The sequence below is a fragment of the Ips typographus genome, linkage group LG4, assembly GCF_016097725.1.
Source record: "Ips typographus isolate SLU linkage group LG4, UJ_Ityp_2.0, whole genome shotgun sequence".
Taxonomy (NCBI): domain Eukaryota; kingdom Metazoa; phylum Arthropoda; class Insecta; order Coleoptera; family Curculionidae; genus Ips; species Ips typographus.
This window is the reverse complement of record NC_138425.1, coordinates 7,986,649-8,002,609: the sequence shown is the minus strand read 5'-3', so window position 1 is coordinate 8,002,609 and position 15,961 is coordinate 7,986,649. Positions and strand designations below refer to the sequence as shown.

The window sequence follows — 15,961 nt, the reverse complement described above, 5'->3', positions numbered from 1 at the left end:
TTTCGTTTTATTTTTCTAATTGATGGTACTGCAAATATGTTGATCGATGTATTTTTAAGGTAAGTAAGGCAGATCTAATATTGATTTTTACTAAAAAAGTTCTATCTCTATCCCATCAGCGCTGGTAACAATTGGAGCTACTCCTACCATTGTGACAATTTAAAAAAAAAACATGTTTGTGTATTAATAATAATACAGAATCACATAGTTACTTGAAAAAGCTTTTATTTAAATATACGGTTCATAATATAGACTTATAAAATCTGTAAACTACGACCAAAGATATAAAAACAAAAAAAGTAACATGTATAAAAAAACTAAAATATAATATTCTATAGGTACTAGTGACCAGGTATTAAGGACGATTGCAAATCAGTACTAAATATTGCAATAAAGTGTGTGTTTGCTTAAATCTTAACACATTATGTTTAAGTCCCAGTTGTACAATAGTGGTTCAACATTTTTTTTCGTTGAATTAAATTTAAACTTGGTTCGTCACAGCAAAGCCTTTCATATGGCAAAGTTGAGGCATTTGTTACCAGTAGCAGTTCAACTCAACCGGTCTTTGAACTGAGATTGGACAACTGGACCTAAGACAATCAAATGTTGTGTGACGACAGGAAAAACGTGATTTTAAAAAACATTGGTAAAACTCGATTGTGATAATTTTGGCAATAAAAGGCATATCAAAGAATAATCCCAATAGGGTCATATTTTTGGGGACACAATCCAAAACAAGTCACAAAATAGATTGAGATATGAAAGATACGAATGAGAAAACTACGTGGGAGCTGTAGGTGGTGGTGTAGTGGGAGGAGAATTGCTCGTTCCCTCTTTGTGACCATTATTTTGTGGTGGAGCCATTAAAGGGCTTTGCACTTGTTGTGAAAATTGGCCAGCATTTGCGTTGGCCATTTCCCTCTGTAAAGCGATCCGCCTTGCTATCCGTTCGGCCCTTTCTTCTTTCAAAGTTTTGAAAAAGCTGTAAAACGTAAAAATTCCAAAACCCTAAAACGAAAAATGTTAGAGTTGCTTAATTCAATTTCCAGTTCCATCACTAACGTGGAATACAGCACACAAAAATCCAATAATCACTCCATCAATCAGAATGCTTTTTACGTATCTAATTAAGGGTAGTTTACACCCTTCCGGGTAGATTAGGGTGCTTTCTGAATTATTGGAATTTAAGAAACATGAGGCTGGGTAGGAGTCAGTTTTATTGTAGTCTCGAACACCATTTATACCACAACAATGTAACTAGAACAAAATTAACATTACAAAACAATAATCAGGGAGTTTGTAGTGGTTCGTTTCGTCTGTTTTTTATTTAGATAATATATTTATTTAAAAAGTTTAATGTATAAAATTTATGGAGTTAATTAATAATAATTTTCATAAATCAAGAAAGGAAAATAAAAAAGAAGTGACAGCGGTGGGATTCGAACCCACGCCCTTTCGGACTGGTGCCTAAAACCAGCGCCTTAGACCGCTCGGCCACGCTGCCTTACAGTAAAAATGCGACTAAGTCGTAGACTTCATACCTGACTTTGCAGTTTATTCCAATCTTTCCTGTAATAATTCAAAGTGATTAATTCGTCAAATGAGGTCATCATTAAATCGATCGACCCCACCTCCACTTCGTCCCATAAGATAATCGACCAAACACCCACGGCAAATTCGCACGCAAGCAGAATAAGGGTGAAAATCAGAAACTAAAAATAAACGCAAAAGTTTTAATTGAATTAATTTAATTTAAATTAGTATTAGGTTTCTAACTAGGCATTATATAATTAAGTGTATTTTCTATGTGTATTTTCATTTCAAGGATTTTTTAGTACGTAGGTGAAACAATGTAAAAGCTAAATTAACACTGGTGAAAGGTCAAAGTCAAAAATGTTGAAAAACCGGAGGCTCATATGATTGCAATGTTTTATTCCAAAGTTTTATTTATTAACAAAAAAATCGTAAAATTAATAATATCCAAAATACGTATAAAGTAGCCAATCAGTCGGCCAGATCGGATATGAAACGCCATTTGACAGTTGGTCACATGACCACTTCATCAAAAATTCTGATTGATATCGTGTGACTAACTGTCAAATTACGTCAGTACATTTTTTCCTTGTAAAGTTTTTCTCCATCTTTGTGGAGTCGAGTACATAATATTGAATTCCAAAGGTTTTCTCGTCTTATATACCTACTTTTGTTTATTTACGATGGTCCAGCAAAATGCGCAACACAAAGAGGAAAAACTTCCGAACATTCTTTATTTTGGCAACGTTGCAAATGCAAAGTAGGTACGATCTAGAAGCAATAGAAGTTTGCTAGAAGTGTCGTTATTCATTTTATTGACCCAGGTGAACTCGCGGATCATCATTCAGATGCGTATTATTTACATTAGGTACAGTTAATTAAGCTTATTAATGAATTGAGCGTGTTTTTTAAGATAGGTTAGTAAAGTACAGTAAAGAAAATATGACTTACCAAAAAAATATGAAAGTTGTGTTCTCTAGTAGGCCCTTTTATACCAAGCCAGGTCAAAAATAAATGCAAAATTCCTAGCAAAAATATCACAAAAAATGGTCCCACGCTGCCCGATGGAATAAATGTGTAATGATAAAACAATTTAAATAGTAAATAGGCTGAAACACCGATGAGAATCAGCCCTGAAATCTAAAAAAAAACACAAATTCAACTTTTACTTATTAAAATATAGGGCCTACTTACGAATAACAGTACGGAATAAATTAAGCACAACACTTCTTTCACTTTTAAAGAGGCCATGATTCCTACCTATTCCGGTAGGAAAGCATTTAAAGCAAGCTCTTTAAAAGCTTACACCAATAATGGCCAATGAGAAACGCAAAGTTATTTCGGGAAAGAACGAACACATTACCGCACCAGATTTTTCTTTAAAAAAACAAACATCACTACTAAGTTGATTTATCAAATTTTAAGTTCCTCAGTTCATTTAACATTATACTGACGCCTATTCTTCATATCGTTTATTTATGAAAAATACTGTTGATCGTGCTTAAATCACGCTTTGTGTAACCATCTATAAATAACTGTACCTGTATAGAGTACAGACTACAGGCTGTGTGTAATTTTAAAATATATTCAGTCGATATAAAATCGACGGACTATACATACAGGCTTCATTCCCCACTTTTACAAAGCGCAACACACTATGATGACGATTTTAAAAGCTCACGGTCAATTTGGGCAGCGATGCCACACTGCAGAATTCTACATTTCGTTTTAGACATTTCAGTGAAAGTTGGAATTGATCAGGCTTTGCTACTTTGTGTCCCCATTGTATTGCTTTTAATTAAATTTAAGAATTCAAAAGCAAAAAATACCCTAGAAATCTAGTGAGAAAATATGGACTGGAATAAGAACTTTGCTGACTTGTTTTCAGAATTTCTTTATTAAATCCTTTTGCACTAACAATCAACTGGTCTTCCACGTTTCATTTAAGTCCTCTGATTCTTTCGAAGAAATTCTCAAAAAACTCATCTACCGTTAGATTGCGCCCTAGGTATACAAAATTATTTTATGGTTGATGAAGTAGCTTTTTTTATTTGGAAAATCCATAATCGATGCATTTGTAGAAATGGACCACTTTTGTATTTTGCAAACAACTCAACAATAAACGATAATTAATCCATGACTCAATATAAGAAGGAAATAACTTTATTACTAAGGCAGTATTTTTTCCTATATTTTCTCTTTTAACCTTTGTGGGCCTCCTAATCTTCTATCCACTCCAGTGTGTTACTCCTCTATGATTTGCTTGAGTGACAGATCACTGTACGTAGACTGCCAACACTGTCAACAGTACTTCATGCATTTGACACTTTCCTGACAGTGACAAAATAAATGTTTATTTTTCTGTATGTTTTGTGTTTAGAATTTTTTAAAATAAATGTACTGTAGCTCAATGAATTTAAATTAGTAGACATTCCAATGGAAATTGTTGAATACTAATAATGTATACGTTATTACATGGATTTTATAAATATATGGTGCAAAAAGATGAATTTTGTGTTCTGATACTTGGGTTGGATAATGCAGGAAAAACGGTAATTTTATAATATATTGTTTTTACCCAATTTAATTTCATTGCTTTTTTAGACTTATTTAGAAGCAGCGAAAACTAAGCTTACCAAAAATTATAAAGCCATAAATCCGGCAAAAATTACCACAACTGTTGGTTTGAACATTGGTAAAATTGATGTTAATGGAGTTCAATTGAACTTTTGGGATTTGGGTGGCCAAAGTGAATTGCAGTCACTCTGGGACAAGGTAAATATCAATTTCGTCATAGTTATAAGGCTGTACCTATAAAATGTTTAAAATTAATGATTATATTAATCAAAGCTGCTCACATCCATTATTCAATTATGCCAGAATACTGTATCTGTTAAACAAACATGTTCAGTGTTCACTCAACTACTGCTATGTATGGCCTGTAAAATCAAGTGCAAAGAGGTACATTACAGTGTTCTAACTACTCTGTGTCTGACTGCTCTGATGCACAGAAATAATAAAAAGGCTTTATTGGTACATTATAAAGTCAGTAATTTTTTTAATATCATTAAATGAATGGTTTTTCTGATATTCAAATTAAAAACCCACATTCTATTAAGAGAAATATGTTTTAATGCCATTCAGTAGTAAAATTTCAGTTCAATCCCAAAACAATAGGGATAATGTCTAAGCTGAGCCATGCAATTAACTTAAAAAATACTATTAAACTTTTTGAATAGGGCTACTAATAATTTTTATTAAATTCCAGTATTATGAAGAGTCCCATGCAATTATTTACATTGTGGACTCTAATGATAGAGACAGGATAGATGAATCCAAAGAAATATTTGGTAAGTAGTTGGTTGTAATTATGAAATTAAAATTTGTCATGTTGGATACTAAATGTTTTGTAAAGTAATTTATGACATAATTTGACAGATTCACAAGCAATCACATTTGCTTGCTAACAAAAGTTGTCATATAAACAACAATTAACAGTCACATTTATTCTGCTCATGTATGTGTAATTCTTTAAATAATAAATTCTTTACATTGTTTAATTACCTAGATGGATTAAGTTGTGGTGTTATTTTTTAATAGATACATAGAGACATCTTGTTTGACTCCTACATTATATTTTTTCATACATATAATATGGTATTACAGATAAAATGATTGCCAGTGAGAGCCTTCAAGGTGTTCCTTTACTTGTCTTAGCCAATAAACAAGACCTTCCAGATTGCATGGGAGTTCGTGAAGTAAAACCAATTTTTAATAAAAATGCTCATCTTGTTGGAAAACGAGATTGTATGGTTATGCCAGTATCTGCATTGACGGGGTATTACTATTGTTCTGCTATATTGCATAGTGTTAATTTTAGTAATATTTTAGAGAAGGGGTAGATGAAGGGATCCGATGGCTTGTTGATTGTATAAAAAGAAATTCCTTTATAAGACCTCCAAGAAATAAGGAAGAATCATAAAGAAGGCAACGGAGTGTGAAAGTTTTTTATATTAATTGAGTGTGATGATTACTAGCAAATTATGTTAACTAAACTGATGAGTGTGACTGAATATTCCACATAGATAGGACTTATAAACATAAGCTTAACAGAAGATCGGGTTACCACTGTACTAAAAGATTTCTTTGAAAATAAATGTTTTAACATTTGGATGTTTCCCTTATATAGGCACAAACAATAACAATTTCAGTTCAAAAGTATAAAACTTCTGACCCCAATCTAGTTATAATCAACTTCCAGTCTAGGAAATTAAAGTAAATATAAAGACTTATTGAAGATAAGACAAAGTTATTTGTAACATCAGTTATCACCTTAACATGTTTATAACAAATACACCTGCTTAAATTAAACGTGATAACGTGGGGAACATCTTATCTACAACGAAGGGAAGGCAGTAACTTATTTGGTTTAATCAAAACGGAGCCAGTCATGTGTGTCAGTGTTAAGGTGGTTTTACGTGGTTTTCGGTGAAAATGTACCCGTATTATGAAACAGATTGGAGTGTACTGCCACCTGAGGCCAACCGAAGGTAAAATCACTTTTAGAGAAGCCAAAAAATGCTTTTTGGTTACGCCACGAATAAAGTTATCAATAATAAACCATGCTTTTGTTGAATATAGTTTGTGTAGGCTTTATATTCATTCTTATCTCAAATAATTGCATGTTTGCGATTTGTCATTAACTACGACAGTGATAAGCAATGTTATACTTTTTAGTCGTTTACGATTTGCTTATTTATGTAGGTGTGTTATAACTACAGTAGTAACTATAGTTGTTATAAGATGCCATTAAATTTATCCCGCTTGTGGAGTGTCCATAAATAAACTACCTATAATGCATTTTCCAGTATATTTAATTTGATGTAGCAGAAGAGATTGAGGTAATTAGCATTAACATCCTGCATATAATCCATTGCTAGAACATTATTTTCATGTCAGAGCCGTCTAGCATAGTCGTTATAGTTTTAGTTTACCCATAAAGCCAACTTTTATTAAGCAAATCATAAATAATATTTGTACATAACAACGATGGTTGCTGATTTTATCATTTATTGAGCATGTTTGCATGTCCCAATACTACGAATTTCCCGTGTGTTGAATGTAAAAAAACTACTCTAAATTTTTATGGATAAAATTTGCAAAAGATTATGACAGAGAGTGAATATATTTGGAAGACCAAGGGTTCTGTACCCTACTAATTTTTTTTTGTTTGTATTGATGGATATGTAAAAATGAAAATATGTGATTAATCATTTCATACAAGCTTGTTAATCAGAAATAAAGAGTGAGAATTACAGCATTTTTGCATACTACATCTGAAGTGGAGGTAATTTGTTGTCGAGACTAGAATAGAAAAACCTTTATTGCGGTTAAAGCTTCATCCTGGGATAAAATAACTATCTATGTAAATGCTTAATGCTAAACCCCTTGTTCAAGAATTTTTTCGAAACCGATAATGATAAGAGATTATTACGCCACCGACCAGATAAGACATAACGAGCGAATTGAAAATTGTTCGTTAGCGTGCACGACACGACCGAACATTCTGTTTGTTTTTCTGGTTGCATACTCATGGTTGTTTGATAGCAAACTTCAGACGGTAGCCACAGCCACCTGTCACATGACGTCACAACCGGCCATATTGCATATTTACGTCAAGTCAATGGGTAGGTCGTCTAAATTAATACAACTTTGTTAAATTATTAACATTTCTAATTATTGAGTCTGTTTTTTCGACCAATTTAAGTCCAGGACTCACTGAAAACGGTTTAATAATCCTGCTTGCACAGTGAACTTTCAAAGTGATATTCATTCGCTTTTTATGTCGAGTGTCAACACCAGCAAGGTGCAAAATACAGGTGAATCCCTGTTTTGGGGCCCCACGTTGATGTGTGTTTCCCTTTAGTGTTGCTTTAGAACCCGCCACGGACATTCTTACTTAAACCGGCGTGCGGCTAAATGTGTGTGTATTGCTTTATCTGATTATTAACCTGGATACAGTCTTGTTCCATTTAAATCACTAAAAATGAATGCTTCTGAGCATGGGTAAATGTACTTAATTTGCAGTTGGTGTGTAGTTTTTACTAGAATCTTAATTTTAGATTTAACCCGGCTTTTAATATGGCCACAATCAAACAGGTTGTCAATGAGGCAATCGAAAGAGGTAAGCTACCTGCTTGTAAATGAAATATTCCTTAATGTTAACTGGGATTGGTTTTTACTTGTTTAGTGCGGATGCCCACTCCTATGCGACTTCGGGACCTGATAAGGCAGATTAGGGCTGCCAGAACTGCAGCTGAGGAAAGAAGTGTTGTCAATAAGGAGTGTGCTTATATTAGGAGTACTTTTCGTGAAGAAGATTCAGTGTGGAGGTATGTTTTAGAAAGTATATTTAGCTTACAACATTGTCTTTGAAACAATCAAACATTTCAATATTTAAAAAGTTTATCAAAGAAGAACTTATGGTGTGAGGGTTCTAAGAGCACCCACACACCTGTAAATCTGCAGACATTCCATTTAAGCCACACTCACACCCACATCCAATTTTATGTAAATGTACTAAAGGTTTAATTGAATAAGGGTGTTGAGTTTTATGTGTGATATACTTTCAGACATAATTCTTATTTATCTAGAAACAAACTTGAACAACTTAACATGATACAAACAATACAATATTTATCTCTTTTTTTCTTTAAAACCATGGCCATTAGTGTAGCTCATAATGTATGGCTCTAGTTTTTAGAAATTTTCCAAGTGTCTTAATTAGATTGATTTTGAACACCTTCCCTTAATTATATGCCATTAAAATACATAAGTCAATTCAATTAACCCTTGTTCTGGGACCATTAATTTTGGACTGGAGCTTTAATTAATGATCTATTATCCTCTCCTATACAGTATGGTGGTGTAATAATCTACTATAATATTAAACTGAAGTTCATAAGTTATGTACATTAAATTTACTGTTAGTGCTTTTGTTGTTACTAGTTAATTATACTAGTGATAAAAGGATAAGTAAAGTATTAAGGTAATAACAAAAATGCAAGCAAAAATGTGTTCAATATGTTTATAGTAATCAATAAAATCAGCCAATTATCAGATAATTGCTACAATTATGTTTAAATATCTTTAATATTATGGTTCTTTTACTTTCAATTTTTTCCAAGTGCCATAATTATTTATGGAAATAATGGGCAGAAGTTTTAAGAAGACACTTTTAAATAAATATTTTAATCTGTGTTTCAAATATTTTGTAAGTAAATAAGTGCAATAAGTAATATGTGAAAATAATTTTCATCAAATTGATGAAAAAATGTCATTTTTTAAACAAGGTGATAAGTTTCTTGTTGGTTATTACTAATTATTAATCTACAACCTTGATCAGTAACCTTCAATTAGATCCACTTTGTTTTTATTACCTTAAGTTATTCATTGGTTCAATCAATAGTGTGAGCACAGAAGTAAATATTATAATTTTATGTGTCACAGAATAGAACAACCTTTTTGTTTCTAAATAAACTCAAATATCCTACTGTAGTCGGTACTTCTGGATCAAGAAGTACATCCGTTTTTTGGTAGGTAGTAAAGTAGTTGTAAATTTCATAATTAATCTGAAGTTTATTATTTTTCTCTGATATATTTTTAGGAACCATTTGTTCTGTCCAGTCTTCATTCAAAAATTATTTTTGAAATATTTTTAAAGTCTCTGACTTCAGAAGCCTACATCATTATTGATTAGAAGGCTACACATTGAATCAGTTTTAAAAGTGCATTTGAAACTAGAACAATTTGAAATTCTGTACATTTAAAACCAAGGCAGCCTGAGACAATCAGTACTAGAAAAACTTTATTCATTAAATTTCAGATGTCGCAACATAGCAAAACTTCTTTACATCCATATGCTGGGTTATCCAGCCCATTTTGGCCAACTAGAATGCCTCAAACTGATAGCCAGCACCCGATTTACTGACAAACGAATTGGTTATTTAGGAGCCATGTTATTATTGGATGAAAGACAGGACGTGCATCTTTTGATTACCAACTGTCTTAAAAAGTATTGAATGAAACTAAAGTGGTTAGGCGGTTATATAATGTTTTATATTTCAGTGACCTTAACTCGACCACCCAATTTGTAGTAGGACTGGCTTTATGCACTTTAGGTGCAATCGCGTCGCCTGAAATGGCTAGAGATTTGGCGGCTGAGGTTGAAAGATTAATGAAGTCCCCAAATGCTTATATTAGGAAGAAAGCTGCCTTGTGTGCATATCGCATCATAAAACGGTATTTACATGATCTGAAGGATGGTTAAATAATAAACAGGTTAATTTTGTAGTGTTCCTGAACTTATGGAAATATTTTTGCCTGCCACAAGAAGTATGTTGTCTGAAAAAAATCATGGTGTTCTTATTACTGGGGTTACTTTAATAACTGAGATGTGCGAAAACAGTCCTGACACTTTGAACCATTTCAAAAAGGTTTTTTGCACATTTTTACAGGCAGAAACTTTGCGTTACACATTTGTTAATTTCAGATTGTTCCAAACCTGGTCAGAATATTAAAGAATTTAATTCTAGCCGGGTATTCACCTGAACATGACGTGTCAGGCGTCAGTGATCCGTTCTTGCAAGTTAAAATTCTGAAATTACTTCGTATATTGGGCATAAACGATGCCGACACTTCTGAAGCAATGAATGATATATTGGCTCAAGTTGCTACTAATACGGAAACTAGTAAAAACGTTGGAAACACTATTCTATATGAAACGGTTTTGTCTATCATGGATATAAAGTCTGAAAGTGGATTGAGGGTAAAGCATTTTATCCCAACTTTATGTGTTGGCTTGCCTAAGAGCTTTGTATTTTAGGTTTTGGCTGTAAATATATTAGGACGTTTCCTGTTAAATAATGACAAAAACATTAGATATGTAGCTTTAAACACTCTGCTAAGAACAGTGCACGTTGATACCTCTGCAGTGCAGAGGCATAGATCTACTATACTTGAATGTTTGAAAGGTGAGTAATATTTTTGCTGATATTTTTTTTAGCGCAAATAAAAATAAGTAACAGAATTCTATGATTGTCATTTCAATAATTATAATAATGATTGGTAGTGCAACCCCTTAAAATGCGTTTTAGATCCGGATGTTTCGATTCGAAGAAGAGCAATGGAACTCTCCTTTGCTTTGGTCAATTCCCAAAACATTCGAACAATGATTAAAGAGTTGTTGATATTTTTGGAAAAGGCCGATCATGAGTTTAAAGCGCCGTGTTCCAGTAATATTGTACTGGCGGCTGAACGATTTGCTCCGAATAAAAGGTGGCATTTGGACACTTTGCTGAAAGTTTTAGTAGCTGTAAGTGACATTTTCAACATCTTAGACATGAGTTATTTGTTTGGTAATGTCTTAGGCTGGTAATTACGTGCGGGACGACGTTATATCGTCAACTCTTCAGCTCATATCTGAAAGCACTAGTCACCAGTCTTACGTGACTTTGCAATTGTTTAAAGCTGTGTCCGAAGATTTGCAAGATCGGCAGCCTTTGACACAAGTGGCGGTGTGGGCTATAGGTTTGTATTTTGTATGTTTTCTTATAAAAAAATACTTTTTATTGGTTATTTTAATTTAGGTGAGTATGGTGACATGCTTTTGACGGCACAACCAGATGACGAGCATGGAATCGCACGCCCACCTTCAGAAGAAGAAGTCTTAGAAGTTTATCAAAGGTATTTTGGCGATATGTTGTTGTATCATTAAAATATCGCTGAAAACTTTTCAGATTGCTGTGGAATCCTCAAAATACTAGTACCACTAAACAATACGCCCTTATGTCATTGACCAAACTGAGCACACGGTTTAACAATACTGCAAAGTAAGATTAAGCGTTTATGTAAGTTACAGTTTACTATAAAGTTTGTTTTTTTGCTTCCAGTCAAATACAACAAATAATTAGTTCCTTCCGATCAAGTATTCATATAGAACTGCAGCAAAGGGGTGTTGAGTTTTCAGAATTGTTTGGAAAGTACAGTCACTTGAGGCCTGCTCTGTTGGAAAGGTGAGAAAGTTATAATAATATCAATAGTAAAGTCCGGATTTCTAGAAATGTTTCTTTTTGTAATCAATAAAAGCAACTAAACTTTGACATCAATGTGAACGATTTACGCAAAAACACGTCATTTGACAGATTTTGTTTGTGCTTTTTTTGCTTTTTTCTTCTTTTTGTGTTTATTTGCTGCCATTTTTTATATGGTTTTATTTTGTGTAATTTACAATTGCAATAGCTATATTGAGATATTGAAGACTTCTGAGAGACAAAAACATACCAATTATCTGTTGCAAAATGGGTAAGTATCAATTTACAAATTTAAACTGACCAAATAATTTCCAAATGCTCCGAAGTAGTCTAAAAAATTGTAAAAACATTTCAAAACACTACAGAAGCTCCAAAATGCCTTGCAAATTGGACAAAACAGCCTAGAAGCTTTCAACAAGCTTTTCAACAACTAAATGCGTTAAAAGCAGTCTAGAACCTTCAATGCCCTTCAAACTGTTCAAACACTTTCCAAATGCTCCTAAAGTACATAGTCTAAAAAGGTTTTAAAACACTACAGAAACTTCAAAATGCTTCTCAAGCAGTTGAAAAGCTTCCAAAAGCTTTTAAAACAGTCTAAAGGCTTCCAAATGATCTTCAACTAGTCTAGAAGGTCTCAAAAAATTTCAAGGCAGCTTAAAAGCTTCCGTATGCTTCTAAAGCAGTTTAAAAGCTTCCACAAGTTTCTTGAACGCGCCCCATAAATTTTCAAATGCTTTAAAAGCAGTCCAAAATCTTCAATGATTTTTAAACTTTTCAGAAACCTTCCAAATGCTCCTAAGGTAATCAAAAAAGATTTCAAAATATTACAGACACTCCAAAATGCTTCAAAAGTAGTCGAAAGCCTTCCAAAAGCTTTTAAAACAGTCTAGAAGCTCTCAAAACATTTCAACACAGTCTAAAAGTTTCAGTATGCTTTTAGAACAATTTTAAAGCTCCCAAATGTTTCTAGAACCGTCTACAAGGTTTCAAATGCCTTAAAAGCAGTCCAGAACCTTCAATGCTCCTAAAGTAGTCTAAAAAGATTTCAAAACACTACAGAAACTCCAAAATGTTTCTAAAACAGTTAACTAGTCTACAGGCTTCCGAAAAATTTTATAACCGTCTATGAATGTCCAAATGCCTCTAAAGCATTCCAGAACCTTCAATATGCTCTTTAAACTGTCCAAAAACCTTCCAAACACTCCTCAAGTAGTTTAAAAAGGTTTTAAAACACTACGGGAACTCTAAAATGCTTCCCAAGCAGTCGAAGCCTTCCAAATCGATCTAAAAGATTCCAAATGCTCTTCAACTAGTGTAGAAGCTCCCAAAAGGTATCAAAACTAAAAGCTTTCAAAAAACTCTAGAACTGTCTAAGAATTTCCAAATGCTTTTAAAGCATTCCAGAACCTTCAATATGCTCTTTAAATAGTCCAAAAACCTTTCAAATGCTCCGTAAATAATTCAAAAAATGTTTGAAAGTTTTCAAAACAGTCTAAAATCTTCCTTGACTCAAAAAAAGTAAAAAATCTCTGAAAGAGTTTTGTTCTTTTTTTAAAGCTTTTTTACAGATTTTTATGCTTTTTTGAGCAAAATAGTTTTGCTTTTTAAGCGCTTTTTTTTCACGATTTTAGTGCTTTCTAATCCGGACCCTAAATATCAATATAAGCTTTTGGTTAATTATAAATGTGTAAATTAGTAGGATTTTTTTCTTTCCAAGGTAATTCAATTATACTGTTTGATTTTTTTTTAAAGAATGCCTCCTATGGAAGTGGTGCGCCAAAATGATGAAAATGCGCATACAAATGGAGATTTAGACAGTTTTGACATCCCATCTGAAGAAAGCAGTCCCCAACATGTGCCTACCGAATCAGTGAGGATAATTGCCATTATACTTTTTATTTGAATGATTTAATATGTTGTACATTTCAGAACGCCTTATTAGATCTTTTGGGTGGAGGTGATGAATTGGACGTGATCAAACCGGCCTCGGAACCTTCAAAACTTCCACCGGTCTCGAATTCCAACAATCAAGATCTTTTGGACTTGTTAGGTTTGGGACCCTTGAACGACCCAATGCCTGTCTCTATGGAGTCCAGTAATAATATGGGTCTTACACTTGAAAATAATAACGCCAACATTCTACCCACTGTGATGAATAGCCAGAACTTTAATTTCTTATCAGGTAAGCTTAACTGTTTAACTATGAAAACAAGTTAGTGACTAACCTAAAACTTCAGATGACCCATTTGGCATTGTTCCTGTACCTTCAGCGACCAGTATTTTTCCACCGTTGACTGCGTTTGAGAAAGATGGCGTAAAAATAGTATTTTCTTTCGATGGCATTAAAGAAAATAATAGTGTGACTATTAACGTAACGGCGACGAATGAATCGTTGACTACTTTGACTGATTTTCTATTTCAAGCTGCTGTACCTAAGGTAAATTACTCTTTTCTATGCAAAATATTAACTGAAAATGGCAAAATATTTCTAACATTTCAACTGCTAATTTATGTTTAGACATTCCAAATTCAAATGCTTTCTCCGTCTGGCACCATATTGGCTCCTAACGGCGTAGTGACGCAAGTTTTAAAAGTGGCAAACCCTGGACAGGTAAAAAGACATTTTCAATGATTTTATTACATTTTTTTGCTAGCAAATTACTGACTAATGTGTTCTTAGCGGGTAATGCCAAGTGTGCACGGTGAAAAACAGGGTGGTTCAGTAAAAAGCGTATACTACATGCAACAGTGTATTTATCTTTTGTGAACCGGTTACGGCCATTTAGGCCATTATCACCACTCAAATCTGTTGAGAGAGAAACAGGGGCAGCTCAGAGAGGTATGCTTGCTATTGAAAGTTGAAAAAGGAAAATAACGACCTCTGTCGACCGGGCAGAAAGTACTGTTGGTACGCCGGTAGGTTTTATCTCTTTCTACCTGTCCTTTTTCCAATTTGGCCCGGGACTCGCCGAATTGATGATAGATGTCTCTCTCTCTTCCTAACTGTTAACCCCTTTTTAAATTTTTGTGTTGTGTAATCTTAAGACTAATTATAACTGTGTTGGGTGTTGCGCCCTTGAATTTTGTGGACGTCCTGAGTCCTGTACTTCGGCCCTGAACATGTGTTCGGTGGCTAATTGCGTGGTGATCTCCAATGGATCGGCCTTGATCTAACGAGTGAGTAACATTAGCATTTTTTCCTTTTTCAACTGCCAGCATACCTTTCTGAGCTGTCCCTGTTTCTCTCTCGACAGATGGTGGCCTAAAGGGCCGAAACCGGCTCACAAAATATAAATAAACTTTTGCACGTAGTATCCCCTTTTTCTGAACCACCCTGTAATGTGTTCTTTACAGAATGTTTTGAGAATGAGGATACGAATTTCATACACGATGGACGGAAATCCAGTGCTGGAACAAGCGGAGGTAAACAATTTTCCCAGCCAGCTGTGGGAATGACTGATCCTTAACAGTAATAACCGATTTACGATTCTTTAATTATGCTGTATATAGGAGATTTATTAGTAATATGAGGTTTCAAGTTATATATTTTTGAATGCGACAATAGGACAACGTAGCATCGCACCGGCAAGTGGTGTCAGACTACATAACTGCTGGTTTTTAATGTTGTGGAATGGTGCCTTTGCTTGCAAGTTTTTTTTTTGTTCAATTTAAATGCTGATAATGAAGGAGTTAAAACCTTATCACTCGTTTAGTTGTTGATCACAAATAGGTAGTTGGCAATTTGTTTCACTTTAGTCTCATAATTTATGAATATCTTGAATGTGAATGGGTTCTAAACAGTATATTCTTAATAAATTCAAGCCAAATGTAGGTACTAATAAAAACAAATATGAATATCACAAAATCGGGTTTAAAGACAAAACTGAAATTTGGTCACACATAAATTTTACATCTTTAGTTGTATAGTGAAAATAATGCAATGTACATATTCTAATAGTTGATTCAGTACTTAATTAGCTGTTATATCTTTTTATATGAATAAACAACCCCATTTTAAAGCTAATTTATGTAAGTTGTCCCCCATTTTTACTTACCCTGTACTCCCTATTACCACAAATTTCCAACCTCCCATCTAAGGACTTAGTTTTTACAAGCTATTAATTTCACATGTATCACCATTATTTCTGTATTAGGTAATTAATAACTTGTGATGATAAACTGCATACTATTTATCAGCAAATTATTTAAAAGAAATAATGCTTATAATTTGTTATACATTGTTATTTGCGTCCATAATATAGTTAATTAATCTTATTAAATTGTAAATAATAAAGCTGTGGTGTTTTAATTATTGTAAAGGAAAAATAATTACCAAA

At 33.4% G+C, this 15,961-nt stretch overlaps 3 protein-coding genes and 1 non-coding gene across 7 annotated transcripts; 2 read left to right on the top strand and 2 right to left on the bottom strand.

The window, feature by feature from the left end:
* Window positions 1-208: 208 nt before the first annotated feature.
* LOC145727693 (leukocyte surface antigen CD53-like) lies at window positions 209-3,231 on the bottom strand. Its single transcript, XM_081977494.1, has 5 exons — window positions 2,728-3,231; window positions 2,485-2,673; window positions 1,542-1,712; window positions 1,063-1,257; window positions 209-1,008 (listed from the first exon to the last, which is right to left on the bottom strand). Exons 1-5 carry the CDS (start codon window positions 2,782-2,784, stop codon window positions 781-783), a joined length of 840 nt encoding a protein of 279 aa, XP_081833620.1. The 5' UTR covers window positions 2,785-3,231; the 3' UTR covers window positions 209-780.
* TRNAL-UAG (transfer RNA leucine (anticodon UAG)) lies at window positions 1,425-1,504 on the bottom strand. Its single transcript has one exon. It is a non-coding gene; the product is annotated as a tRNA-Leu (tRNA).
* Window positions 3,232-3,868: 637 nt separating the features above from the next.
* Window positions 3,869-5,704, top strand: Arfrp1 (ADP-ribosylation factor related protein 1). Its single transcript, XM_081977496.1, has 5 exons — window positions 3,869-4,085; window positions 4,138-4,308; window positions 4,802-4,883; window positions 5,200-5,371; window positions 5,425-5,704. Exons 1-5 carry the CDS (start codon window positions 3,993-3,995, stop codon window positions 5,513-5,515), a joined length of 609 nt encoding a protein of 202 aa, XP_081833622.1. The 5' UTR covers window positions 3,869-3,992; the 3' UTR covers window positions 5,516-5,704.
* Window positions 5,705-5,845: 141 nt separating this feature from the next.
* Window positions 5,846-15,918, top strand: AP-1gamma (adaptor protein complex 1, gamma subunit). Of its 4 annotated transcripts, none has more exons than XM_081977463.1 (18): window positions 5,846-6,083; window positions 7,656-7,717; window positions 7,784-7,925; window positions 9,419-9,607; window positions 9,661-9,834; window positions 9,887-10,028; window positions 10,085-10,360; window positions 10,418-10,565; window positions 10,689-10,906; window positions 10,962-11,121; window positions 11,181-11,277; window positions 11,331-11,423; window positions 11,484-11,606; window positions 13,377-13,494; window positions 13,554-13,806; window positions 13,862-14,061; window positions 14,143-14,235; window positions 14,979-15,918. In XM_081977463.1, the coding sequence occupies exons 1-18, from the start codon at window positions 6,028-6,030 to the stop codon at window positions 15,078-15,080; spliced, it is 2,646 nt and encodes an 881-aa protein (XP_081833589.1). In that variant the 5' UTR covers window positions 5,846-6,027; the 3' UTR covers window positions 15,081-15,918. The 4 variants fall into 4 exon arrangements, with proteins under 4 accessions (XP_081833589.1, XP_081833591.1, XP_081833592.1 ...); XM_081977465.1 differs by lacking the exon at window positions 5,846-6,083 and adding an exon at window positions 6,107-6,434; XM_081977464.1 differs by lacking the exon at window positions 5,846-6,083 and adding an exon at window positions 7,180-7,599.
* The last annotated feature ends 43 nt before the right edge of the window (window positions 15,919-15,961 follow it).